This window comes from Drosophila miranda, chromosome 3 (assembly GCF_003369915.1).
Source record: "Drosophila miranda strain MSH22 chromosome 3, D.miranda_PacBio2.1, whole genome shotgun sequence".
NCBI lineage: Eukaryota > Metazoa > Arthropoda > Insecta > Diptera > Drosophilidae > Drosophila > Drosophila miranda.
The window spans coordinates 17,680,023-17,707,286 of NC_046676.1; the positions used below are offsets into that span (position 1 = coordinate 17,680,023).

The following is a 27,264-nucleotide window of genomic DNA, read 5'->3' on the forward strand; positions in this document are numbered from 1 at the left end:
GGGAGGGGGTGGGGGGATTGGGGTAGGCTTTGTTTTTCTCCTTTCCATTCATTGTTGCCAATTTTCACTTCAGTTCGGGGTCGTGTGGCATTTTCTGACAGCCGTCAGTCTGTCAGTCAGTCAGTCAGTCAGTCATTCATTCAACGAAACAAAAGTTGTTGCATGTGGCAACCGGCGCACAACCCACCGCTGTGCCTCCTCCTTTTCCTCCTCCTCCTCCTCCTGTCTATGGCTGCAGCTCTGAGTACGAGTAGATTGTTGTTTGTTTCAAGTGCCACCTTTTGCTCCGGCTCCTGCTTTTGCTTTTGCTTCTGTTGTTGCATCTTGATTGACAAGTGACAACATATTATTGGCGTATCGTTGCAAGCTTTGATTAGTTGGTTGTTGCTTCATTGTTGTTGTTGTAACATTGTTTACAGTGCCTCAGGCCTTTGGGGTCTGTGGAGTTATTACATTTTAGGGGGAATGGAGGCTATATATTCGATGCCCATGGTTAAGGGGCTACCAGGTTTTTGAATGCTTTCAGACTTCTTATCTTATATCCTTTATTTCCAATTAAGCGAAGGACTGGACGTTGATTCGGCTTACAAATTTCCCATAAACGAATGGACACGATAGGCAAGAGCTTCCCAGGAGCTAACGTCCTACATAAGGGATGGGCTTAGAGCTTCAACCCCCTTCAACCTGTCGACAATTTACGTATTTTAAGAGTTTTAACAAATTTCTATTGAATGCATCATTTATCTTCGATTCGCAATCGATGGAAAGGGCAGACCAAAAAATTTCCTACAACCCCCTACCAGCGCAGAGGCATTCACCTTAACAGTGTGTAACACCCGTGCATCCCTGCACCCCTGCACCCGTGCACCCCTGCACCCCTGCACCCGTGCACCCCTTGCGTGGCTCTGCTGTCTTTGTGTGCCCCCAAATGGAAAGATGTGTGGAGCGGAGGAGCGGGAGAGCTGACGAAGGGGTTGGAGCCACGGAAGAGTTCTGGTTGGTTTTCGACAAAATCGATTCCATTTCGACAAATGGCCAAAAAGGAAGGAGACCCGAAAAAAAGAAGGGACAGGAAACGAAGGCACTCTGAAATGCAGACGTAAAACGAAAGGCGGGCCTGCCACCGCGTTGATATATTCCGTGTATATTTATAGGAAATTACATGGTATATGCAATTTCAGTGATTTTTCCATTAGTACTTTCAAGAGTTCCATACGGAATGATCTATTCTTTATGGCAGATACAGCTGGATAGCAACAGAGTAATAATTTTGAGTAGAAAGAACTTGCACATTTTCCATTTTGTTGCCCTTCCAGTGGCACAGTGGGGCCAAAGTTGGGGCTGCCTTTGCCTCCATTTCCACACATTTGCACACACATTTCTGCCTCCCCCGTTTTTCTGAGGGTATACACATCCTTTACCCGTGGCACTTCAAAGGCTTCCCTTTTCGGTGCATGATATCCTTGTGGTGCAGTGGGGTCCTGTGCCAAGGGTTGAGCCGCTGTGTGTGTGTGTGTGTGTGTGTGTCTGTGTGTGTGTGGGTTGCTCAAACACCAAAAATTGTGCATATTTTATTTATTATGTTTGGAAAATTTCATTGCATATTAAAGATGCAATTTTCCGCAAGAGGAAGAACGGTTTTTCCTCCCCATTATCCTCGCACCAAGCCCCATCCCCCCGCCTCTAGTTCAAAGCTTCGCTTCCTACTGCCGAAAGCTTTAAGTTCCTTGGGGCTGGCTTTTTGTCAATTGTCTCGAAACATTTTAATTGCTTTACGTTTTGTTGTTGTTGCCAGGACAGAAATAATAAACAAGACAAAGGCGTAACACATCCCAAAAGAAGGAGGGGGCTAGGCCTGTGATTGAATGGCAGACTTTTAACCCTTAAATACTCGCATTAATCGTTTGATAAACGTTCTCTTTTTTGTCCGCTTTTATTTGAGGACAAAATTGAGAGGATGCTGGTTAAAGGCGGGTACTATAAGGAGGATTAAAGGAAAATGAGGGACGTGAAGACTGTTCTCCTGTCGCTACTTTATTTATTTTACTTTTTTTCGTGGCCTTTTCCATCCATCCATCCACACATCATCAACAAGGTCCCCTCCTTGCCGCACCTGAACGCTTGGAAGACAATCCAGGCGAACATCCCCTCCTACACCCAATGGCCCCCCCCCCCGGTGGACCCCTTTGTGATACCTTGGCTCCTTGGTTCTTGCCCCCCCGCTGTGTTGCTGGCGTTGCTCTTTCGGTTTTGCCTTTAAAAATCGATAAACTCATTTTGAAGTTGTACCCACAGACACACACACACCAGTAAGGAAAGCACATACACACACACACACACACTTGAATAGACTGTACCTACTTTTATTTTCTATGCGCCTACTAACCTCCCTTGCCGCGACCGCCCATTGAAGCCAAAACCAATCCCAAGATTGCTCTCTTTAGCGCTTTAAAAGGCAGCGAGAGATTTATTCGCTGCCCAAATTGGCACAGAGAATGCTGGAGAATCCAAAAACCAAATACATGTCGTGTGCATGACGCTTGCTAGCGTGGTGGACTCTGCTGTGTATCCTCTTGACTGCAATAAATGTGGCCTCGGGATGTTTTGGAAAACCTCCCCAATTAGAGACAAGTCTGGGAGTCACAAATGGCAGATCTAACCTTATCCTATCCTACCGAATGAATGAGAGTAGAGTTTCTGTCAGGTTTTAAGGATTTAATGATTATCATTACGAACAATTGCCCGTTTGTCAATCACTTTCCACCTGCCGTTCAATCCAGAGCATTTCCCATCGATGCTTAAACGTTTACCGAAATTTCAATCAGCGCTTCACGCTGTCAGATTGCCTCACATTGCTGGCCCATTACTCGACGTTGATGAGAATAGTGGTTAACCCTTGGATAAGGTGGTGGGGGGGGGGGTTCCACCCTGCTGCGTTTTCCATTGGCATTCCGAACAGAACGAGTCGGCCATGTCCGAGGCCACGACCCCAGGCTTGCATTCAATTTGTGTATCGATTACACGACATGAGGCTCTTGTCAGAGGCTGGGGGAGGGGGGGGACCACAGAGCATTGGAGTATTGCACTCATATGCAAAATGAACACAAGTGCGGTTATTGTGTCAAAAGCCAAAGGCAAATATTCGATTGATTTGGCCGTTAATGAGAAATTCGAGTCACCAATAGAAGAAAACACTAATTAAGTGAACTTTCCGCGATGCCCATCAATGTGGATTGCTCTAACGAGATATATCGATATTTGTCGGGAAATTCCTTGGTTTTTTGTTACAAAACTGGTGTCTAGGATACGGTGGGGAGGGGGGGGGCGCTTTCCTCTCACCTCTTCCTGTTCTGCCTTTCATTTTGTTGAATTATTAAACTAAATAAACCTGTTGAAAGTCCTCATTAGATGCTGTTTGCACTGTACCATCCAGCCAGCTGTAGTCGTGGAGGTTCAGTGGGGGAGGGAGGACTCTTAATGAGCTTCTTCATGCATTGTGGAGCCCAAAATGGAGCTGATCCGTTTTGCCTGGCATACGCGACGTATGCGTAATATTTGCCATGATTTTTAATCAGCTTAGCGTTGAGATATCCTGGAACACAATGGAACAACTCTTGACCATTGGGTGCCCAGGCAGCAACGGCCGAGAGATTAACAGAGAGAGAGAGAGAGAGAGAGAGAGAGCGAAAAAACAAACACTTTTCATTACTGAACTGGAGCGGAAATGGCAAATTAACTGCACAAATACACGGCCACAGTGTGCGTCGTGTATGCTCATTTATTCATTTCCCTGCACACCCTGTGGCACCATCGAAACCATCCAAATCCCCTTTGGCCAAACCGCCCATCGAGAGTCGAGAGTCAGAAAAGCGGATTTCGGTTACCCAGTGGTCCTAAGGAGAGATGATAATGATGGAATATCTATCGAACGATAGTTCTTAAAGATTACAGAAATTATGATTTAAATTACAGACGAATCCGACTGTAAAGTTTTCCTTTCGTAGTTCAGAAATCTTCAGCTCAGGGAATGGATATTTTGTACTCCTTCTCTTCGAACGATCCCCGAGGGGCCGCCTACCTTTTGTGAAAAAAAAAACTGTACGTTTTCAACACTTGACACAACAAAACAAAAGTCAACAAAAGGAGGTGGCTATCGGTCGCTGGAGGGGCAACGTCATCGTCATCAATGTCAGTCGCTGACGAAATGTTTGCGAATACGAATATAAATGTTAAATGAATCGTGTGGCATGGTGGGGGGGGTCTGTGGATGTGGGGGGGTCTGAGACAATGAAGTCCATCCCGACATGTGGACAACAAATTTACGTTTGAGTGAACTTTTTTCTTGTTGCTAAACCGGACAGGGTGATACATACACTCGAAAGCGAGCGACTCGTCGCTGTCGATGCCGCCGCCGGAAGTTCAAAAGGTGACAATGGAGACAGTCAGAGAAGGCTGGCCGGGGATACCCGGGTGGGGGGAAGAGCTGGACAATTGGCGGCAGAATTCGCTTTAAGCAATTAAATTTATGAGATTGTTTACTGTACTACAGGGTACTCGCCGAACACGAAAGAGATTAGTGTACGAAACGGAAGGGAAATACAACCATATATACAGCGTATTCCATCTTTATGAATCGTAAATTATGGAATATTTGGTAAAAGTCTAGCTATCGTATCATAGTATCGTACCACAAAAGATACAAGTATCCCCTAACCGAAAAGGCAATCCAACAGAAGTGCTGATGAGAGTCGGAGAATCTTGAGACTTTTGGAGACCCAAACGTCGAAAGGTTACGTATCTGCCGTAATAAGCCCCATAAAGAAGTAGTATATATCAAGCACTCACACACACTCGCACGCACAAGTGCCCTGAGAGCCATAAAATGTATCTTTGGTTCACATTTAAATCCGTAATTTCAATTCAACTTGTCGTGTTTACACACACAATGCATAATTTATAGAAATTTGTCTGCAAAGCGCAGCAGCAGCAGCAGCAGAACAGGCAGTGGCAGAGGCAGCAGCAGCGGCAGCGGCTGCGGCAGAGATAGCCGGAGAGGGAGATATAGGCAGCGAAAGGCAGTGAGAGCAAGAGCGGGCGAGAGCGGGCGAGAGCTCATGTAACGTTAAGTATTGGGACGCTTGGCGTGCCTACAGTGCAATAGAAAAGTCACTGGACAGCCGTGGGATTTGATAGGAATAATTCAACAGGAATTCAAAAATTAAATAAAAGCAAAAGAAGGAATTTTTACCAAAAATTCTTTCAATTATAAAACATTACAATAAATTATCCAACAAATTTCTGCTGCAAAAAGAAAAGCAAAGACAACAAATGCTATCAAATTTGAATGAAACATAACTCTCTATAGGCAGGCAATATTTTCTTTATTTATTGGGAAATTGAAAATCGTGTATACAAACTTTCTGCACGCAGTGTGTGGGTGAGCCGGGCGGACAGAGCCCGAGCCCGAGCCCGAGAGCAGCCCTGGCACGCTTTGTGTCTTTCCCCTCTCAAGTGTCGTCGCATATGGCCAGCAACTGACTGTCCCTCGTGCTCTGTGTGTTGTGCTCTTTCTCTCTCTCCACCCCTCGCTCGCTCGCCCGCTCTCTCACACTCCTCGGGTCCTTCTATTCTGCACCTTCCTGCTGATTCGCTGCTGCCGTTGTTGCCGTTGTTGTTGGTTGCTTTTGAAGCGTCTGTAATGGGGCGCCGGTGTCGGTTCGCCGTTTGTCGAAAGGGGGCGGCGTGGGTGTGAGCAGGGACGCTACACATAACAGTGAGTGCCCATACATGTGTGATGGCATGTCCGTGCCCGTCCACCGTCTCCATGTCTGTGCCCCTGTATTTGTTTGTGTGTAAACTCAACGAAGCTTAAAAGCTTTGTTTGCACCATGGAACGGACGACTTGAATATTTGTAGTGTCTGTGCGACTGATTTCCCTCCATTCCAATTTGTAAATAAACTGAAAGTATTCTGTTTCAAAAAAATAAAAAATAAGTTGATAAGAACCTTAAGGTACAAATAAGAACTCCCTGCATTTTGTGTTTATTTAAACATTCGTTCGATTGGAAATCGGGGGAATTCCCCTATAAAGATCCCCCATGCGCAAGGAGGGGAAGGGGCGGCGCGTTGCACCCTCCTTTCCCACTGAAAAACTGTGCCATTCTATTGAGTGCCGCCGCAACCACCCCTCCACCACTCCACCACTCCACCAAGATGTGCAACGAAAGCTAAAACGAGGCAACAACAAAAAAAAAGAGGAAAATTTTGTTTGAGGCAGCCGCATAATCCACTTTTGGATCAACCCCACAGCTAGCCCCACTCCCCCTGCGTGGCATGCTGCACAGTGCCTTTTGTTGTTGCGAAGAAATATAAAAAATAATTGGAAGTCGCCCGCAACGTTGCTGCTGCTGCTGCTGCTGCTGCTGCTGTGTTGTCGCTCTCGTCAGCAACGTCAGAGTCAGCGTCAGCGCCGCCGTTGACGTTTTTCTTGTTAGCTGCACTGCACTCTCTCTTTCGGCCAAGCAGCCTCCCCCTAGCAGCCACCGAAAGCCCTGCCTCCGCCTGGCTGCAGCCAAGCAGCCCTGGTCTCTCCCTTTGGTCGGTGGGTGGCGGCCCAATCTCTTGTTCTTGCTCCCCCTGTCCCCCTGGATCCTTTCGGTTTCTCTTTTGATTTGGCTTTTGTTTGCTGTTGATTAGGGAGGAGAAGCAGAAGAGAAGGCATGCAGAGGAAGGGAGGTGGTAGAGGGAGCAGCGATGCCCTATTTGTTTAAACAACTTTTGGGAAAAATGTACTACAGATTCTGCACCTTGTCCATAAGAGCCCCATCAGCCCCCAAGCCCGTGTTTGCCCTGTCATCAGCAGCTTTTGGCTGGGTCTGTTAAATTAATAATTTTTGATTGAGAATCCCATTGGATTCGCCAGCAGTCGTCGCTCCTTCCTGTAATCGCGTTGTTATCCCCCGTGTTTTATCAACACTTTCTCCATCAGCCCTTACCGTCATCATCAACGTCATCGTCATTGTCATCGCCATCAGCATCATCATAATCATAACTATTATTATTAACGACAGTGAAACGAGCCTATTTAGCGTCAAGCTTCTTTGGCTAAGACACACTCCACCCACTCACACGCTCCCTCACCCACTCTCTCTCTCTCTCGCTGTCAACCCAAGGGATGAACCAATCCCTACTCTAGCAACACAAAACTTTGGCAGGCGATAAAAATTTGTCTACATTAGCTGGTGGAAAGGGAGTAGCCCCCGAAATGTTGCACACTTTTGGTGTGGCATATGCCGCACAAACATATCCCCACCCCCAATCGCTTGACAACTATCTCTGGACTATCTGATATTTTCTGTTTTCGGTTACCATCTTAACGATATTTACGGCCATCGAGGCCATCCTCTCGTCCACCTACGGAGCACCGTGTGCAGACGCTTCTGCAGCCACCAGCTTTCAACGATTTGTGGCATGGCTTAAAGTTCTTGACTTGAGTGCGCATGTCCTGCCATTTGCCTGGGTTTTTAAGTTATTCCTGCCTGTCTCTGTTAATTGCCCCCATTCTTGGCCCGCACTGCCACACCGTCAGTGGCACCCTTCTGCCGCCCTGCCACCGAATTGGGCTTCCTCTCCGCAGATTGAATTAACTGATTTTACTGGGGCCGCTGCTGCTGTGGCTGTTGCTGGTGCGTTGACATAAACAAACAAAAGTTCACACTAAACAAAATAAATAAATAGAGTGCAAATTTCATTTGATTAAATGCCACCAAAGTGACGATGGCGACGATGTTGCTTAATTGAATATCGGGCAACAGCAAAAACAGCAACAGAGCCGACTTTTCGAAGATCGAAGCTTTGGATACCCTCGCAGATCTAGTGTTCCTAGGGGAGCTCCCATGGGTGCCCCAAGCGGGGCTATCTTCGGAAAAAGGATTGATCTGGAGAATATACAGCTACATAATACTATAATGGAGTAGTGGGAAAAGTAAATTTCATATTCACATCAGTCCTCTGGCATACCAAAGGGTATCGTTGGGCTCGTAGCACAGCTACAGTTCTCGGATATAAAATCCACTTGACGACAAGGCAGGCAGCTAAGACAATTGCAAGGCGTGACAGCCCTTTCTCTCTCCCCCTCTCTCTCTCCTTCCGGTTCTCGTTCTCTCCATGTCTTTGTCATTGCATTCAAACAGAATTCAATTAAGTTGATTGCAAATCGTTGCCGTCAAAATGAAAGATACAACAACAACAAAACCAATAAAAAAAAAACCCGAACCAGACGGAACCAGAAATGGCATATTAAAGTGAGTGGCTAAAGTCAATGTTTTAGTAGGCGTGGCTAGAATATTAAAAAAAAATATGTCAAATTTTTGATTTGCCATAAAATAAATTAACTTTTTTTATGTTTTTCCATTCGAAATGGGCAAAAAATAAAATTAAAAGCCAATAAAAATGGATTATAATAGATATTTTTTTATAAAAATATTGAAAATTAACTAATTTACCCAATGGACATATAATTTCACAAACTTTGATCTGAAACCCCTTTTAAAATAAGCAACAGCTCACTATTTTTTATTTTATTTATCTACTCATGTTTTCCTTTGCCAATAACTCCCATAAGAAAGATGATTCTTGATAACAGTTGTGCCTAAAAGTCTCTCAAACATTTAAAACTACCCAAATAAAGCCAATCCCGGCAATTGATAGATTTTTGAACTTTTATTAGCACGGAATTTGGTAACGTGAAGCCAGGAAATGAAAAACAGGAAATGTTTTAACATTTAATAGCTTGGAAAGCTTAGTGGTCAATATTTGCTATATTTTAAGTTAATTATAGCTTGCATTTGCCGTCCCTTTCTCCAATTTCTACCCCGTACTACTCTTCTTCCGCATTTTGGAGGCTGTCATGTTTTGGCCAAAACTTTTGGCTAATCGGTGTTGTCGGCATCACTGGCCCACTGTCATTTAGCCATAATGATATGAATATTTTTCTTGCAGCACTTGAAAAATGAAAAAAATAGAGATGATAATATACTGTCAATGTTTGTAAATTATTTGCATGAAAAAATTTAAATTTTTTCCGTCACTGTTAATGATTTATCTGGCACTTTTTGTTGTGTTGCACTTTATGGGGTGTAAGATATATTAATTAATTTACAAAACATATGCGACACTTTTAGTGCCGCTTGACAACAGATCCGTGGCCGCAGGAATGTTCGGTTTTCAGCTGCAACACGCTGCGTATGGGTAATGTGGCAGTAGATTTATGAAGAGACGTCGAGCGTGGTTCGTATTGCCCTTGCATGTATGTACATCCATCCGTCTCTGCAGTTCTCCCTAAAAATGCTTCGTTCCACATCTTTTCTTTTCGCACACACAATTTGCTACAACTTTTTGGTAATTGTACTTCTAATTGCTTGATTACAGCTTTAATTGCTTGTTCCAAAAACACTCACTGTTAATTTTCAGCTGTTATTTAACAGGCCACATAGACTGAGAGAGTGAGAGGGGGAGAGAGAACGAGTCACTTAGTCAGTCCGTTAGGCAGAGCTTTTTTTTGTTTTGCCTGCATTTCTGATTGTTTTCTTTCTGTTGTTTTGATTTGCTTTTTCTTTCGTCTACTCCGCCTCCCACTCTCTCTCTCACACTCTCTGGAGTTGGGTCTGTCTGCATATCCTAGCCTCCCCCCTCAAAAGTATATTGAAGCAAAGGTAAGGTCCCAGGCTTAATCTCCACTCTCGCTCGCTCGAACATTAAAACATTTCCTCACTCTCTGTTGCACTGCTCTACCATCGGCCTTATATACCTTGTGCCCCGACGCGTTCGCGCTCTTTCTCTCTCTCTCTCTCTCTCTGCCTTAACGATGAGAGCGAGAACCTTTGTAAATTTTAATGGCAAATCTGCTGCCATTTGCGGCACATTTCGCGTACAATTTTCATTTTTGTTGTGCCCACATATATTTATTTTCATGGCTTGCCCTAGGTTGTGGGTCGAGGGGGGGTGTGTGGTGGGGTGGCTGGGCGGTCTGGTGGCTGTACCAAGCATTTCCAGAGGGCGAGGCGGAGGCGGAGGCGCACTTTACATTTGTTTTGTTTATTTTGGCGTGAGAGAGCTTGAAGAAAGACACACACGGCCTGAGAGAGAGAGAGAGAGTGAGAGAAAGAGAGTGTGTGTGAGTGTGAGAGAGGGTCCACGTACCGGCACGAGAGTGAGGTGAGGCTCTCCTTATTGTGGCTGCTGTTGCTGGCATGGCATGCCATTTCCCGTTATCAGTGGCAGACTTTCTGCCAACCTGCTGTCGCTCGGCATCGGCGTTGACGTTGGCGTCGCTGCTTACGGCTCTGTCCACGCTCAACGGTGACGCCAGCTACAGTGGGTGCGCGAAAAAAGGAAAATCCTTTATCTGCTGTAAATAAACCAAACAAATTTGAGATATTATTCATACAAAGCGAGGTCTCTCCTCTAAACTGTACTTTTGCAATGCTCTCGACTCTGGTTGGATTTGTCTCTGCTTTTGATGTGAACTCCGACCACTGTGCAACTCAGCCGCGGCTAATTTTGGATTTTCTAAGCGAACAGCGTGAATTATTTTTAGCTTTGCTGTGCGTCGTCGTCGTCTACTGCGACATCAGAGTCGACTGCGGGCATCGGGGGCAGGCAGCCATCCACATGCAGATATTTGCAATTGTTTGCCTTATTTGGCCGCTGACGCTGTTTTTGTTGTTGCTGGCTGTATTTTTAGATCGTTGATTTATCATTCGAATTGCATTTACGCTGCATTTGCTGCTAATCATCATTCCGTCTCACTCTATGTCTTCCTTTCTCTCTCTCTCTCTCGTTGCAGGTGAGTTCTGGCATTATTTGGTCGTGTAAAAATGCATTAGATGCAGATGGAACCGTAAGTAAACATGAGAGTGATTCGTTGGGGATTAAAGATAAGCTAGAGCCCAGAGAGCGCGTCACCAAAGGACAGCGTCAGAGTATAGCAGATTGGATTTTTCTATGATTCGAAATTCGAATTGTAAAGAAATCGTAATACTCAAGAGCGAATATTTGACACGGTTATTATTCCATAGCACACACACACACACACATGCAGGTCGTACAGACAGTTTCCGTCATTTTAATAGATTTTAATCATTAAAAATGGCATTCTTAATTTAACGAACATGCAATTTCTTTATCAGATGGAAGCTAGAATATTATTCTACCTATGTAGCTCCTGAAGAAATGAAAACAAATCAAATTATTAAGGAGAACAATAGTTTGAAACAAAATGCATTCCGAATAGGTAGAGGACAGAGTTTTTTTTTATACAAGTAAACTTGTTCTGTTTGCTAGAAATCATAGTTTTTAGTGTATATTATTTTGACCACAGCTGTACGTACATAAGTACATATGTATGAATGCACAGGCACGGATTTAGAATTGTGTCACCGCGTAAGCAAATCCAATCTGAGTGAGTATGTATGTACGTACATATGTATATGTATGTATGAGTGTGGCGATATTTAGAGCCAAGCCGAGCCGAGACCGCTGTCCCAGTTGCTCTCCCTGCCCCTGCTCTCTTTCCAGCCTGCAGTTGGTGTTCTGTTCGGTCAGCTGCAGGCTACATACACACACTCTATACTCTCCCCCTACTCTACACTACACTCCACTCCACTTCACTCCACTTCATTCATTTCCACTACTTCTTGCATTTGCTTCTGCTTGTGCTTCTTCTTCGTCTCATTATTCCCATTTCATTTGCATTTGTGGATGTACATGTGTATTCTTTCAGCTTTCTCGCTGGGTGAAGTGTTTACATTTTGCGTTTGAATTATCGTTGTTTTTTCTGTGCTACTCTTTGATTTCTGTATTCCCTGGTTCATGCTTCTGCTGTTGTTGCTTATTTAAAGCTAATTTTAGTATTTAGTTTGCATTTCAATTTCATTTTCAAATTGGGAATGGAAGAAATGCTTTTATTGGGCCTGAGAGGGAACTGTATTGTGCTATATTTTTCATTTTGATTTCCAATCGGTCTGTTGGCATTTTTGGGAAGAAAAAGAGGTGGCGGTTCATTTAAGGAAAATACACGGAACTTTAATTGTGTAATTGTAGATCTAAACAGAAGCTGAAGCACCTAAAACTGAACGCCAGGATGGTACTGCTAAAGCTTTTGCCAACGACAGAGCTTTTCTATAATCGGTTCAGGCTGAATATCAATTCGAAAACCACTTTAGTTTTTCAATTTATTTTATCCAGCTGCAAAGCAAGGATGTGCTCGTGCACAATTTTTATTCTTTTTTGAGTACTGATGCAAATAGTGTGAATAAAAAAGATTACCGACAGTAACAAAGCATCTGAAAAGCTTAAGTGGTAATCAGAAAGATCTGTCTCACCGGCAAAAGTTCCATTCAAACGGTTAAAGCCAGCCGCCTTTGCTCTGCTAAGCTGCCCGATCTCTCCTCTCTATCGGCTTTCGCTCTCTTTCTTTCTTTCTCTGCACTGTACTGCACTGCCTTGGAGCGTGTTGTTGTCGCAATTGAAGCGCAGTTTCGGGCCAGCCACCACCAACACAACAGCAACCACAACAACAGCAAAAAGAGAAAAAAAAACCAGCAACAAAAATACTGAGCCGTGCGAAATCCCTTGAAGCGTTTCAACGTTGTTTTTTTTTCATTTGTGTGTGTGCTCGTGTGTTGGTTTCGGTTTGTTTGATTTGGCTTGCTCAAGGTGTATTTTTAGTAAGGTGAGGCATTTTACAGTGCACTCTCACGATTTTAAAGACTTAATAATCTACGCAGATACTAGGATGCTAGCAACGTATATACAATCCCTGACACTAGGATAGAGCGGGAATGGAATCCCCACCTTTCAGATTAGTACACCTTGGACTTGCTCACCTTCGGCTCAACAGCGACAGCGAACCGACAACGGGCTGAGGCTGAAGCTGAGACTGTGACTGAGGCTCGTGCTGTTACATTTGAATGAGCAACGTCGACGTCGACGTCGAAGTTGGAATTGGACTTGGAATTGGAGTTTGAGCTTCTGCTGTTGCTGGAGGAGGGGGACGAGGAGCTGGAGTGGTGGTCCGTAGATGTAGCTGTAGTCATTTATCACTCGCCTTTAACTCTCTCTCCCTCTCTCTCTCGCTCTGCTGGCCTTCTGCTCCTTCGCCTTGGCCCATAAATATCATATTAAAGATTTGCCTTAGAATCGTCCCTTGCGCTGACGTCGACGCTGACGTTGCGCGTTTGCATTAGCGCCAAATGTTGTCTGTTTATCTCTCGCTAGTTATTGCCGGCTGTCCATAGGTGGTGCTGCTGTGCTAGTATGAGTGTGGGTGCGGGGCAGAATGGCTGTGTGTGTGTGTGCTGCCCCTGTTTCGGTGGTTGCAAAACTTTTGTGGCATTGCCAGTTGATTGGATTGCCATGAGATGAACTGTGCAGAGTGTGTGTGTGTGTGTGTGTGTGTGTGTGGCATGTGATTTATGGGTCCCCCGTGCTGATACGGGATATGCGATAGATACGAGTATACAATAGATACAATGTCATTAGCGGGACTCCTCCAACGCCATTTCTGCAGAGGGTATGCCAAGACAGGCCTTCCTTCACTCGGCAATGGTGCTTACCGATAGTCCAAGAAAAGTGTCCATATAAATCGATTAATTTCGATTAATAGTTAACCTTTTCAAAAAACTGTTCAAAAATTAATCCATTCTATACAGGGTGCCGCGCTCCAGTACTCATCGTCCCCGACAAACCCCAAAACTAATCGAAAATTGTTCAGTTCAAACAACTACGAGTATTCCCAAAATCTTTTTTTGTTATTTTCGATAATGCTGAGATCATCGGACCAGATCTTCGCCTGCGGCTTTGAGATCTTCGGCAAAGTGCAGGGCGTCCGCTTGCGCAAACAGACGCGCGATCTGGCCACAATGAACCATGTGCGCGGCTGGGTGATGAACACCGACGTGGGCACGGTCAAGGGCCAGCTGGAGGGCACCCTGCCCAAGGTCAACGAGCTTAAGTTCTGGCTCCTCAACTTTGGCAGTCCGCGGTCCATCATCGAGCGGGCCGAGTTTACGCCCACCAAGGAGATACCGGCCCACACTTTTAACGGCTTTACCATACGCCACCACCCCAGTCAGATCGGGCAGCTTGATCTGTAGAAAAGGATGCAAGGAAACGGGACCAATTATCTCATATATACATATTGTTCGTGTTAACTGTCTTTTGGGCTTTGAAATGGTGTGGAAAATACATGTACTTTGTTAGCTATAGTTCTGTAGGCTTCTGCCCCGCCGAACGTCATTTGTAAACCTCAAAAGTGGAAAACAGGCTGCCAGCTGCTAATTAAGCATCACAAAGAAATGCTCAACGCAATTACATACGGGTATACATCTCATGTACACTCATGTACATACCTATACATAGGCCACAAGCGTATGTACATATATACTAGATGATGACTAGTAGACTTGGTTAGAGACAGACACCTGCAGCAGCCGCTGGCTCTCCGGGCCCGGCCACATTTCCAGTTGAGCGACGCCCCAAACTGGCAATGAGTTTTTACGACACGGCCAAACAGCGTCGAAGCAACAGCAGAACAACGGCAACAAATATATATAGAGGATACACTAACCCGCACTTAGATTATGGCTAAAGTCTTCCAAAGATATCGATTATACAATCGAATTTGTTTATAATTGAATCAGTAGCAAAAAAAAAGGCATCTAAGACCTGTTTATAGGCAACATTTGAGAGGCCTTAAGTACGAAAGACTACAATTTGGTGTAAAGGTTAACCAATTCCGAGAACTGTGAACGAAGGCGTCAATTTGTGCGTCCTGGAATGTTGGAAATTGATGAAAATGAGGAACCCCTTCTTTTACAATCTCCGAGAAACACATTCCACATGCACATTCCTATCAAGTGTATCAGAACTTCGGATTTGCTATTCGGGGGCCCTGCTCTGCCGGTGCCGTTGCCGTTGCCAGTGCCGAATGCCCTCCATGGGTCGCTGATTAAGCTGACGCTGGCGTTGGCGCTGGCTTTGGCGTCGCCATCGCGCATAATCACAACAAAATCAAACAAATGTACGACGTACGCCACTGACAGAGACGATAGCGCAGCAGCAGCAGCAGCAGCAGCAGCAACAGCTTCGCTTCGTAACAGAACCACTCTAACAGTGTGTGTGCGTGTTGCGTGTATGTGCATGTGTGTTGGGAACTTCTTTGCGTGTGTAACAGGAGCCCAGACTTTGCAAAAGAGAAAAGAGAGAAAGAGCGACGTGAGCAAAGTAAGCATACTATTCTCATCCGAAGTGTTGTTCCTATTTGTTGCTTTTGCTGCTGTTGCTGGTGTTGTTGTTGCGGAATTTTTATAGGTTAAGCTGCAAAGTGTGTTGGCAGGATGAGAGGAGGGCAGAGCCGAGCCGAGCATAGCTGTGGCCAGAATTGAGGGTTGTTGGCGGTGGGCTCTAACTAGTTTCAGCCGGCCGGTGTCGTTGCCTTTGTAACCGAGTGAGAGCCAGGCCAGCGCAACACAAAGAGAACGATGCCAGAGAGGAAGGATGGACGGATGGATGGATGGTGCTACTCGCTCTCTCTCTTCCTCTTGTTCGACTCAATTTTGAGTGATATTCCTTGTCCGTGGGCTGCTGCTGTTAACGCCTTCTCCTTTAAACAACTTTATCCTGTTCTGCAAGCCCAAAGCTTCTCGCTCGTGCTGCCGCCGCTGTAGCCTCCTTCTCCTTTCCTCGCATTCCTTTGCGCATTCCGCCACGCGTCGCTGCCGACGCTGACGTTGCTGCCTGTTTCCGGTGTCACTTCCTTATTTAGTTGTTATACCTGGTACTCTCGTATGACACAAAGGGTATTCTCAGTTCAGATTCGGCTGTAAATACGGTTACAATCCAAAAGGATTCGAAACTCTTGGCAAAAGCGGTTATTGATTGATTTTCTCACTGATTTCTAGTCGGATAGAGGCTAGGATATAGTGTAGAGTGTCTTGTAGTCGGCTGTTTTCTACTTAATTATTTATTTTGTTGTTTGTGCTTGTTGAGGAGCTGGATGGAAGGAGTCCAATTTTGGTAAGGGTTTGCGATTTTTTTTTGGCCAGAGAGAGTAAAGTGTCCTTGTTGGCTCAACCTAATTCAACAGCCCTCCAAATCGAAGGCAATTCAATTTGCCTGAAAGGCCGCCACATCCACATCCACATACAAAAGCAGAGAACAACAACTAGCGCTCTTCAGTCATATAATGATCATTAGTATTACTATTCGGATTATTATTAGTCTATTAGTGGCAATCAAATTGATGGCTCGAGTTTTTTCTGTTTTTGTGGGGGGTGGGGGTAAACTTTCATGACGCCGCCAAGAAAATGGAAATTGAAAATGCCGCCAAGGAGCCGGGAATGGCGTACCGGGGCCGGGGGTCCCGTACAGGTTGGCATCCATCGCTTGGGTCGTGGCATACATAAATGCAAACACTTTGTACAAATATTTGTGTCATTAAACAAATGACAAACGAATTGGTTTCAACATGAAAGCCGAAACGAGCGAGCGAGAGCACCGAGAGAGGCGGCTGACATGCAACATGGTTACAGCAGCAGCAGCAGCAGAATCGCAGGCTTATCAACAGTCCGCTGTTAAAGCTAACATACACATGCCTGACAGCCACCCCCACACACGCACACACGAACGCACGCACACACATACAGACAGAGACACAGGCAGGGCGTCCGTCAGCGTCGCTGCAACAATGCAAAAAGCAATCTTTCTCGCTGCTGGCGTCGCCGTCGCTGTCGCTGTCGACGGTGCCGTCGCTCGTTGGGGTCGTTCGAGCCGTTTGGGGCTTCGCTGACAGTGGCTCGTGCCAGTACTCAACCGACTGCCAAACGGCGCACGACACCCAAGCAGCCCCAAGCAGCAGCAGCACTAGCACTAGCACTAGCACTAGCAGCAGCACCAGTGGCAAGTGGCAGTTGAAGCAGTAATAGCCCCAGTAGCAGCAGCACCAGCAAAACCAAAAGAAAAGCTGTGTGGATTTTTTGTTGTGCGCGTGTAGTTTTCATTGCGGTTCGTTTCCTCAGCGATAAAAAGCAGCTGCAACAATAGCAGCAGCAGCAACATAAAGTGGCATTTGACGCAGGGCAAATCCTAAAAAGTGTTAACAAAAAAACAATTAAAACAACAACAATACTAAAGAATATTAAAATTAAATAAAAACAAGGTTTTATTTTTAATTAAAACAAATTAATAATAAAAAAAAAAAATTACACCGAGAATAAAAACAAACAAAATAAACTCAAACATTTTCAAAACTAGTCTTATTTTGTTATCAAAATGTTTATTTATCAAAGAAATGAAGTGAAAACAAAAGAAAATTAAAAAAAAAAAGAACCATACCAGTAAATACATTCAAAAACTCTTGATAATCGTTGAATTAATATAAACCCAAGAAAAAACATAATTAAAATAAAACATTATCGAGGAGAAATGATCACTTTCATGGTAAAGCAAAGCCGTGAAATTACCAATAATTATTGATTAAATTATTCCACTGAAAGCCTACAAACGATTAGCCACTGTAGTCTAGTGTATTCGGGTGAAGTAATTAATGCAGAATATTCCACTTAAAATTTTGTGAAATAAGCTCAATATTTCTTGGAAATTAATCTTCTTCGGGGCACAGATCTATTCTGCAGCTGTTTCTCTACGAATACATCAATTTATTCAGAATTCCTTTTTTTTTGGATTATTTCTGTGACATTTCTTTCTTCATTATTCTCCTGGCTCGTGTGCATGGCAAATGCAAATTTATTAGGTGCAGACTGTATAAGATTCAACCAAACGACGTAAAAAGACCAGAATTAAGATATATAAATCAAATTTTCTAAATAAATCAACAGGAAAATTGACCAAAAAGTGACTGCACTCTCTCTGTATTGGTCGCTTTATTAAAATCATTAATTACATTAAAGTAAAACAACTCGGGGGAATGCATACATATGTATCTATGAGTATTCGGTTTTGCTGCCGAATTTCGTTTTCCATAAAATTGTGCATAAATTAAAATGTATATATTCAGTGGCCTGCCTGCCTGCCTGCTAGAATATCAAAGCGAAACAGTTTTTGTTTAATCCGAAAGTGTGCAGAGAGAATCATTTAAATTTCTGTTTGATTTCCCTGCGAGTGTGTGAGTAAGTGTACTACATATTAGTATGTGTGTGTGTGTGTGTGTGTGTGTGATTGGTTGCTGCTTTTGGGGCTGGCCAAGAAGTGAGCAGGAGGCCACAGATCCGAGCGAGAAATTGGTCGTTTGCTATGCCCTCACCAAATGTGGGGCATGCTCACAGTGCCATGAAGTAGAGCACACAGTTTTGCAATTATACATACATATATCCATAATGTATACACCTACTACTCGTTTATTCATTAATTCTTGTGCGTTTGTGGGGAACAATTGGACTGACTACGGGTTGGGAATTGTATAAATCTGTGGGCATGATCTTTTCTTAAAGAATAACTATTCCGAGGTGAACATTTTCAGATGGATATCCTTGATCTTTGCATAAAGCTATCTTCTTTCTACTCGGTTTTTCCTGTAGAGCATTCGAGTGTGTTCCATCTTTCGACTCTGTTGCGAGTAATTGGTTGGCAAGGGACAACGACAACAGTAGCTATAAGAAATTCTCAGGCCCAAGAGCGACAATAACAATTAACAGTAACAATTGGCTAGAACCGAGCAACAAGCCGCAGAGAGAAACTCAATTGGAAAATCTGTCTTAGACCAACAGAGTAGCGGGACTCTCTCTCGGACTGCCTTACCGCCTATTTAATATACCCTGCGGTTAGCCTTTTGGCAATGCAGAAATTGTTGCTGCCCGCCGCCTGATACTCTGCCCTCTCTGCCAGTCTCCTCTGCTGCTGCTTTGGTTTTGGTTTACATTAATCTTACTTTTATTGCAATTTCTGCTGGGGCGGGGGCGGGGGCTGTTGCTACTCTTGTTATTAATTAATTTTCGGCCAACATAATTTGCCATTAAATGAGTTGAATACTGATTTATAATTTTCTTTCATATTTCTCCCCCGCTCTTTTTAATAATGTGCAAAAAATTAATAGTATGGAAAATGTAATGCGAGCTAACGATGTGGCGGCGGCATGGGGAGGGGCCGGACGGAACAGAATGCTACGAGTAATAGCCAAGGAGTGTTTGAGGGGTGCACGCAGCGAGTAGAGCGCTAAACAAGGCCAAAAACATTACGCATACGCCATGTGTGTGCCCCAATATGTAGAGTGGGTCCAGGGGAACGGGTTAGGAAATGGGCAGGAATTAATTGATGGCAGGGGAACTGAAACAGGAGCAGGATTTGGATGGAGTGGGTCTGTAGGAGGTGGGTCTGTGTGTAATGGCTGACACTTGAGTGCTCGTTCAAATTTGTATTCTTCATTAATTATCGCGAGCAAATGACAAGGTAATGGCGAGAGGAGCAGCACGAAAAGATAGAGAGAGAGAGATAGAGTTGGGAGTTTTTCATGGAAATACAATACTTTTATCGATTTCTGCAGTCATCTAGCGATCTGTGTCTGTAGATTTCTCGAATCCAAACAGATTCTCTTTGTTTCTCAATATGCAGATCTTCAATGATATTTATTCACGGCTTACGCAGCACCCCACCCCGCCTCCATAGTAGTCAACAAGCCATCATCACGAACCCGATTCGAAGGCTTTCCACGAATCGTTTGCTGTTTTTCTTTCGTTGTTGTTGCTGCTGGGGAGACGGAACGGAACGAGACGATTTCCGTTTTGGGTGGTGCTCTTTTTTGTTCTGGCGAGTGTTCGTCCGTCGGTGGAGTGTTCGAGAGACTGTTGAGTGTTGGGACTCTCGCTTTGGCCACTAATTCGCATTAATCATACGACGCGTTGGACGCTCGCTTTTGTTTGTGCATTGGAATCATGAAAAAAAACACACACAAAAAAACCCAAAAAAAAAAAAAAAAAACAGAAAGTGAACGGAGCGGCGTCGTCGTCAACGTGGAAAGAAGCTTTTCCACATTTTATTTTTACACGCAAACAAATGTACTGACTGTCTGAGGGAAACAGAGATAGAAAAAGAGAGAGAGAGAGAGAGAGAGAGGGAGAGGGAGAGGGATGGGTGATGGTTTAGGGGAGCAGAGGAAGCAGCAGCGACGTCTTCTTGCTTACGCGCTTTGCCTTTTGTTGTTGCTTTATTTTTAATGTGTCAAGGTTCGCGGCATAATTTCTGTTGCTTTATTTCATTTGCGCTTAAAGCAAACAGAATATACGTACACAAATACATATATATTAAAGAAAGAGGCAGAAAGAGAGAGAGAGAGAGATCCAATGACAACTGAAAGATAGAGAAACGAGTCATAAGCTGTGAAATATTTGACTTTCTTTTTGACTAAACGAACAAAATAGAACATGAATTTATCTGGGAAAAATAAGAAGATGCCATCGATGGATGTAATGTATCGAAAACAATCGATCAGCGTCGATGCACATCTCCCCAAACCGAATGATTTCCATCTCTCTGAACTTGTTCAACTTTCCACACCACAGGAACTCCTACTCCTACTCCGCCCCCTTCGTTGCCCGCTCGTTTTCGGTTAGACATACTCTAGACATGAGACGAGACCCCCGAACAAAGTTATCAGACCTGCCCCCTAGCCCCATCGGAAGGCACTGAAAAAGAAGAGCTCGACGAAGGAGTCGGGGACATCGATAAATGTAAATGTGCAGTGTGAAGGGAGGGGGTGGAGTGAGGGGTGGCGGTGTGTGTGGGGGTAAAGGGTACAGCTATGTTATAGTTATAGGTGAAAGAGATGGCAATAGGTTGGGAAGGAGGAGCAGGGCAGGAGGGGGGCAAAGCATTTTTATTACCGCAGTGGAGTCGTAAAAAACTAAATTACTTTTAAGTTTGTAAATTGTGCGAGCACTGCTTGAGCGAACATTCTCTCTGAGATGTTGCGTCTCTCTCTCTTACTTTATCTATCTCTTTCATAGTTTGCCACTAGTTTACTCCCCCACCCAGTGCCACCCTCCCCCTTAAGCGCTTTGGTCAACGCAGGTTTGCATTCTTTGTGTCACGTTTCCATCGCTAGATGCCAGAACAGAGAGCAGCAAAAAAGACAACAAGAAAGAGATGGTGAGCGTATGAGAGAGAGAGAGAGAGCGCATGATAGATTGTCGGCGGAGAAGATGCAGAGGCAGAGGCAGAGGCAGGGCAGAGAAACAAATTTATGAAACGTCATTTATTCATAATGAGCTTTGGCGAATGGGAAAAACTGTTGGCGCGTGTATCGAAGGAAAGGGTATACGAGAGTCTGGTGGGGAGAGAGAGCGAATGTGTGTGTGCGTGTGCATTGCATTTCGAGTGTTGTAAAGCGTCATAAACTTATCACAGTCGAATGCGGCGGCGGTGAGTGTGTTCCTGCATGTGAATGCATAATGAGTGGCATTCGCTTTTGTTATTCATATGGCAGAGATCCCCTTCGATTGCTGCTGTTCGATTATATTTCTGGGATATTCATTTCACACGGGGTTTGTTTGTTTATTTATTTATTTAAATCTGTGAGTGCAATCCTGAGCTCCTGAGTTCTTTTCACTCTACAGTAGTCCACGGCTACCCCAGAGAGGACGTGTGAATGATTTTATTATTCAATGCATTTCGAAACTTTCCTTGCACTTACATCAGAGTAGTTCTCCTCAGCTTTGGCTCTTTTTGGTGCTTCTTTTTTGTTGAGGATTCTCCTCGTTCCATCCTCCTTCTCACTCACACGCACACCTTGCGACCTCACTCACATGTTGATGTTGCTGTTGCTGTGGCAGGGCGCTGCGCCTATTCGCGGCTATTTTGTATACATTTTGCATTAATTAAAAGCAGAATAAACAGCAAAAGCCGCGCGCGCGCTCTCTCTGTGGTGGAAAAGAAAATAAAACTGAAAAGAAAACACATTCTGATTTAAATGTGATTGTTTTTTGGTGTTGCTTTTCATCGCCTCCTTCTGCTGCCTCCGCCACTTATCTTGTTCCGCTCGGGGCGTATGACATGGAAGGGTAAGGCTTTGTGTTCTCCATTGCCACGCTTTAGTTTTAGGCATTAAGTGCGAGGTACTCCGGCTTACCTTATGTTCAATATACTCTGGATATATCTGCAGGCAGCAGCAGTCAACAAGCGAACGGCGCACAAGTAAAATAAAAACAAAAACACAACAGAACAAAACGCAACAACGAATGTGGCGACGCTGGCGTCGTCGTTGTCGTCGTCGTCGGCGTCGGCGCCTGCTTCGGCGGCAAGACACAGCTGCACACGTATACACATACAGTTGCGTGTGCGAGCTCTTGTTCTCTTTTGCTCGCTGAGAGCTTTGCAGTCGACGCCAGAGCTCTGCTGCGCTGCGCTGCGCTGCGCTGGCCCCCCTCTGCCACGCCACTGATTAGAAGTGTCTTTGGCTTTTATGTTATTGCCGCCTGCCCGCCCTGCCTTTCGCCGCGCGCGCTCGTCCACTCTGTTATGCTTATACCCTGTACTTGTGGGGGAAAAGGGGTTGTATTTGAAATGAGATGCTCTCATTGCAAGATTGTTTCAAGAGCAGTTTGATGTCTATGTTTCTATCACAATGCACAGCCAGTAATGCGAAACAGTGGGTACCTCCTAGTCGGAATGGTGGACTTACGTGGATCTACAGCGTAGCTTTCGGCGCGGGCTCGCTCTGCACTTGCGATTTTCAACAAAATGTAGCTGTCGCTGTCGCTTTTGTTGTAGACTTTCAATAATTTGTGCACGTCTCTGGAAGTGAATTTCTTTTGATTACTTTTGCCAAGTCAGCGAAGAGCCGCACTGCTGCTGCTGCGGCGCAATGCTGTTGTTTTTGTTGTCGAGCTTTTGTCCACAGTGTTAATCGAATTGTGGCTCTCAAAGATACACACATACATACCTATGAACGTATGTATCTATGTGTATGCAAACGAGCGTATCTGAATATTTTCTTTATTGTGTGTGTTTGTGTGTGTGTGCTGCAGCTAAGAAAATCAAATTGCAATCAAAAGAACAAAGAACTTGCAGCAAACGGTATCTGTTAACAGTAAAACAGTAAAAACCAAAATTAAAAACTACAAAAAAACCGAATAAAAGAGAACAAACAAATCAAAAGCCAAATGCGCCCACGAAGCAAACGCAACAAAATGCAAAACAGTCGACATTGCTATCCAACACTGTCGACGCCCTTGCCCAACACCAGCGCTGTACGACATTGCACTCCCTGTCGTCAGGCTGTGGCCTAAAATCTCTCCACGAACCAATCGGATTGAATCTTTAATTTAAACGCGTCTCCAAACACGAACTCCAATCTTGTCTGCTATATGTACATATATCGCGTATACGTATGTGTCCAAACATCGCCTCTGACTGTGAATGTCTAACTTATTCAATACTTAACTGAACTTTGCCCAAGTCCAACAAGAAAATCTATAAACAAACTATCTATGAATATTTGGGTAAGAATTACGCTACTAAAAGGATATCATTTTTATAAGTAATTAGATTTATTTTTAATTAAACCTTTCTGCTAAAAAGGAAGATGCCAAAACACCCTATAACTATGCCTTTCATATCGTTTCACTCTTAAAAAATATTACGAAAAGTCTTTTTAATTACCATTAAATTTTAAATGATTAAATTAATTTAATTTATTTATTATATATTTTTTGGACCGTTACTCATGCATTTTTTGTGCCTCTTTCGATCCGTTTTTAGCAACAAAAATTCCTTAAACGACCAGCGGAGGATGTTGACAATGGCGCCGAGAACTTTGAGCCGCCGCATAAGTTGCCCAACAACAACAACAACAATAGCAACAGCAACAACAACAACGGCTCGAATGCCAACAACAATGGGAACAACAACGGCAACAGCGGCAGCAACAACTCCGGCAACAGCGGCAACAGCAACAACAACGGCTCTGAGAATCTAACCAAATTCTCGGTGGAAATCGTCCAGCAGCTTGAGTTCACGACCTCTGCGGCCAATTCACAGCCGCAGCAGATCAGCACAAATGTCACAGTGAAGGCCCTGACCAACACCTCGGTGAAGAGCGAACCAGGAGTGGGCGGCGGCGGCGGTGGTGGTGGTGGTGGTGGTGGTGGTGGAAACGGAGGAGGTGGAAACAGCGGCGGTGGTGGCAACAGCGGAGGCGATCAGCAGCAGCAGCAGCACCAACAACAGCAACATCATCCACAGCAACATCAGCACCAGCAACAGCAGCACCAGAACCAGCACCAACAAGGCGGCGGACTGGGTGGCCTCGGCAATAATGGGCGTGGCGGGGGTCCTGGCGGAATGGCCCAGGGACCCGGCGGTGGCGGACTCGGTGGCCTCGGAGTCGGCGTCGGAATGGGCATGGGATCCAACATGATGTCCGCCCAACAGAAGTCGGCCCTCGGCAATCTGGCCAATTTGGTCGAGTGCAAACGGGAGCCCGACCACGACTTTCCCGATCTGGGCTCGTTGGACAAGGACGGGGGCAACGGGCAGTTTCCCGGGTTTCCCGATCTACTGGGCGATGACAACTCGGAGAACAACGACACCTTCAAGGATCTCATCAACAATTTGCAGGACTTCAATCCCAGCTTCCTCGACGGCTTCGATGAGAAGCCGCTGCTGGACATCAAGACGGAGGACGGCATCAAGGTGGAGCCCCCGAATGCCCAGGACCTCATCAACAGCCTGAATGTGAAGTCGGAGGGCGGTCTGGGACATGGCTTTGGGGGCTTTGGCGTCGGAATGGGCATGGATAATCAGGCCATGAAGATGCGTGGCGCCGGCGGTGGTGGTGGCTTCCCCAATGGCCCCAACGGTGGCGGTGTTGGTGCCGGCGGCGTGGGAGGAGGAGGAGGCGGAGGACAAGCCTCCGGTGGCGGGAATCTCATGTCGGAGCATCCGCTGGCCGCCCAGACCCTCAAGCAGATGGCCGAGCAGCACCAGCACAAGAGTGCGATGGGCGGCATGGGTGGCTTCCCCCGCCCCCCGCATGGCATGCAACCGCAGCAACAGCAGCAGCAACAACAGCAGCAGCAGCAGGCCCAGCAGCAGCAACATGGCCAGATGATGGGTGGTCCTGGTCAGGGCCAGCCCGGACGCTACAACGACTATGGGGGCGGCTTTCCGAACGACTTTGGCCTGGGTCCCAATGGCCCGCAGCAGCAACAGCAGCCCCAGCAGCAGCATCTGCCGCCGCAGTTCCACCAGAAGGGTCCTGGCCCAGGTGCCGGTCCCGGGCCTGGCATGAATGTCCAGCAGAATTTCCTGGACATCAAGCAGGAGCTCTTCTATTCCTCTCAAAACGATTTCGATCTCAAGCGCCTGCAGCAGCAGCAGGCCATGCAGCAGCAACAGCAGCAGCAGCAGCAACAACAACAGCAACATCACCAGCAGCAGCAGCAGCATCCCAACCCGAATGGCCCCAAAATGGGTGGCGTGCCCAGCTTCAACAAGCAGCAGCAGCAGCAACAGGTGCCCCAGCAGCAGCAGCAGCAATTGCAACAGCAACAGCAGTACTCGCCCTTCAGCAACCAAAACGCAAATGCGGCAGCCGCCGCTGCCAACTTCCTCAACTGTCCGCCCCGTGGCGGTCCCAACGGCAGCCAGCAGCAGCAGCAGCAGCAGCCCGGTAATCTGCCCCAGCAGCAACAGCAGCAGCAGCCGGGCGGCGGGCCACAGGGTGGTCCCCAGCAGCAGCAGCGTGGAGTCAATGGGCAGCAGAACAATCCAAATGCCGGGCCCGGTGGCAATGCGGCGCAGCAGCAGCAGCAAGCGACTACAACAACGCTGCAGATGAAGCAGACGCAACAGCTGCACATCAGCCAGCAGGGGGGAGGCGCGCACGGCATTCAGGTGAGTCAAGATGCCCGACATCCAGTGTTCCCAGTACTACTCGTTGGCTAAGGGGTATCCCAGGGTAGTAGCCCGTGCCATACCATGCCATCCCATACCGTAATAATATAACGCCACTTAATACCATTGACACGTATGTAAATTTCCATGAATATTTGAATTATCAGCGTAACGAAGTCAACGGCTTTTCCGCAAAGTCCCGAAGCGAAGCACCGAAACGCACACACCACAGACACCGCACAGAGAGAGAGAGAGAGAGAGAAAGAGAGAATTTCTTGTCCGGGGGGTTGGTGGCTCTCCGAGCTTTGAGTGAACAACACAACACTCACTCAACTCACCCTCCCCTCTCTTTGTGGGGAGTTTTCCACTCAGTTGTCACTGTGGCTGGATCATAAATCATGTTGGGCAAACAAGCCTTGCAAACGAACCTTTGACTTTCTCCCTCCCTTCCGCTCACTCGCTCACTCGTTCGCTCTCTGTCTATGTGCTTGCGCTCTCTTTTGGCCGTGCTCTCACGCTGCCATTGGACATTTAACCCTCCTTAGCCCCTTGCTCCAAGCACAACTTTATCTCTGTCCATTAATTTTACCACACATCTGTTCAGAAAATTGCCCGGCATTGCTCGGCGTTCGGCTTCAGTTCGTCCTCGGCAACGAGTGGCGTGTGGTGTCGGCGTTCTCGTCATTGTCAACGCTCTCTCGCTCGTTCCCCCCTCAGTGTCCCGTTATGTGCATCATTTTCATTACGTGAGCCACGAGCAGAGCCGTAAAAGATGAAGCGAGAAAGAACGAAAATTGGGAAGAATGAAAATGAATCGCTGTGGCTGTGGCTGCTTTTTCCGTACGGCAGTAAGAATGGATAGCAGCTGCAAGTCCTGTCTAGTACTCTCCCATTCTCTGCTTGTGCAAAGATCATTTTTTTGGGAAACTGCACGGGAAAGAAGGAGTCAGGACTTAGGAGAGCAGTAGTCAAAAGATATATTGCTATAAGAATCCTACTTTTTAAGGGATTTCAATAGTTCAAAGGACTGTTGGAAGAGCTACAAATATGGCAAATTTCTAACAGAACTATTACGTTTCAATTCAACGATCGATGAACATCTCTTGCAAATAATGCGATACATTTTGATAAAAGTATTATCAGAATTATATATCCCAAATCAAACTAAATTGCCACCCAAAAAAGCAACAAAAAAAACAAAATACAAATGCCAAATCTTTGGGACTTTTGTGAAATTTACGTTTTTTGAGCCCATTATTGCATTTACACTCGTAAAGTACTTTCATGTGTATATTCGGACTTTTATAATTGTTCATTCATTCATTCATTCACTCATTCAGTGTCTCTCCTCTGGGGGCT

The 27,264-nt window shown here is 45.6% G+C and overlaps 2 protein-coding genes and 1 long non-coding RNA gene across 15 annotated transcripts in view; 2 read left to right on the top strand and 1 right to left on the bottom strand.

The window, feature by feature from the left end:
• LOC108159469 (neurogenic protein mastermind) overlaps nucleotides 1-27,264 on the top strand; it is a 65,254-nt gene that overhangs the window by 20,903 nt on the left and 17,087 nt on the right. For 4 of the 6 annotated variants that reach the window (XM_033390329.1, XM_033390332.1, XM_033390330.1 and 1 more), the window contains 2 exons: nucleotides 10,847-10,900; nucleotides 23,770-25,905. In XM_033390329.1, the coding sequence (XP_033246220.1) occupies nucleotides 10,847-10,900; nucleotides 23,770-25,905 (2,190 nt within the window). Of the gene's footprint in view, nucleotides 1-10,846; nucleotides 10,901-17,298; nucleotides 17,500-23,036; nucleotides 23,511-23,769; nucleotides 25,906-27,264 lie in introns of those variants that run through there. The other 2 variants (XM_017292793.2, XM_017292788.2) reach the window with 2 other exon arrangements.
• LOC108159471 lies at nucleotides 5,361-22,210 on the bottom strand. Of its 8 annotated transcripts, none has more exons than XR_004472308.1 (5): nucleotides 22,139-22,210; nucleotides 21,704-21,952; nucleotides 10,476-10,853; nucleotides 10,201-10,405; nucleotides 8,500-10,136 (listed from the first exon to the last, which is right to left on the bottom strand). It is a non-coding gene; the product is annotated as an uncharacterized LOC108159471 (long non-coding RNA). The 8 variants fall into 8 exon arrangements; XR_004472307.1 differs by having other exon boundaries at nucleotides 10,201-10,408; XR_004472310.1 differs by lacking the exon at nucleotides 10,476-10,853 and having other exon boundaries at nucleotides 8,504-9,002; nucleotides 9,459-10,136; nucleotides 10,201-10,408.
• Nucleotides 13,717-14,288, top strand: LOC108159470 (acylphosphatase-2). Its single transcript, XM_033390333.1, has one exon. The coding sequence runs from the start codon at nucleotides 13,824-13,826 to the stop codon at nucleotides 14,154-14,156; it is 333 nt and encodes a 110-aa protein (XP_033246224.1). The 5' UTR covers nucleotides 13,717-13,823; the 3' UTR covers nucleotides 14,157-14,288.

What these genes read in the sequence shown, in the direction of transcription:
- LOC108159470 (XM_033390333.1), top strand. Translation starts at nt 13,824, where the DNA reads ATGCTGAGATCATCGGACCAGATCTTCGCCTGCGGCTTTGAGATCTTC.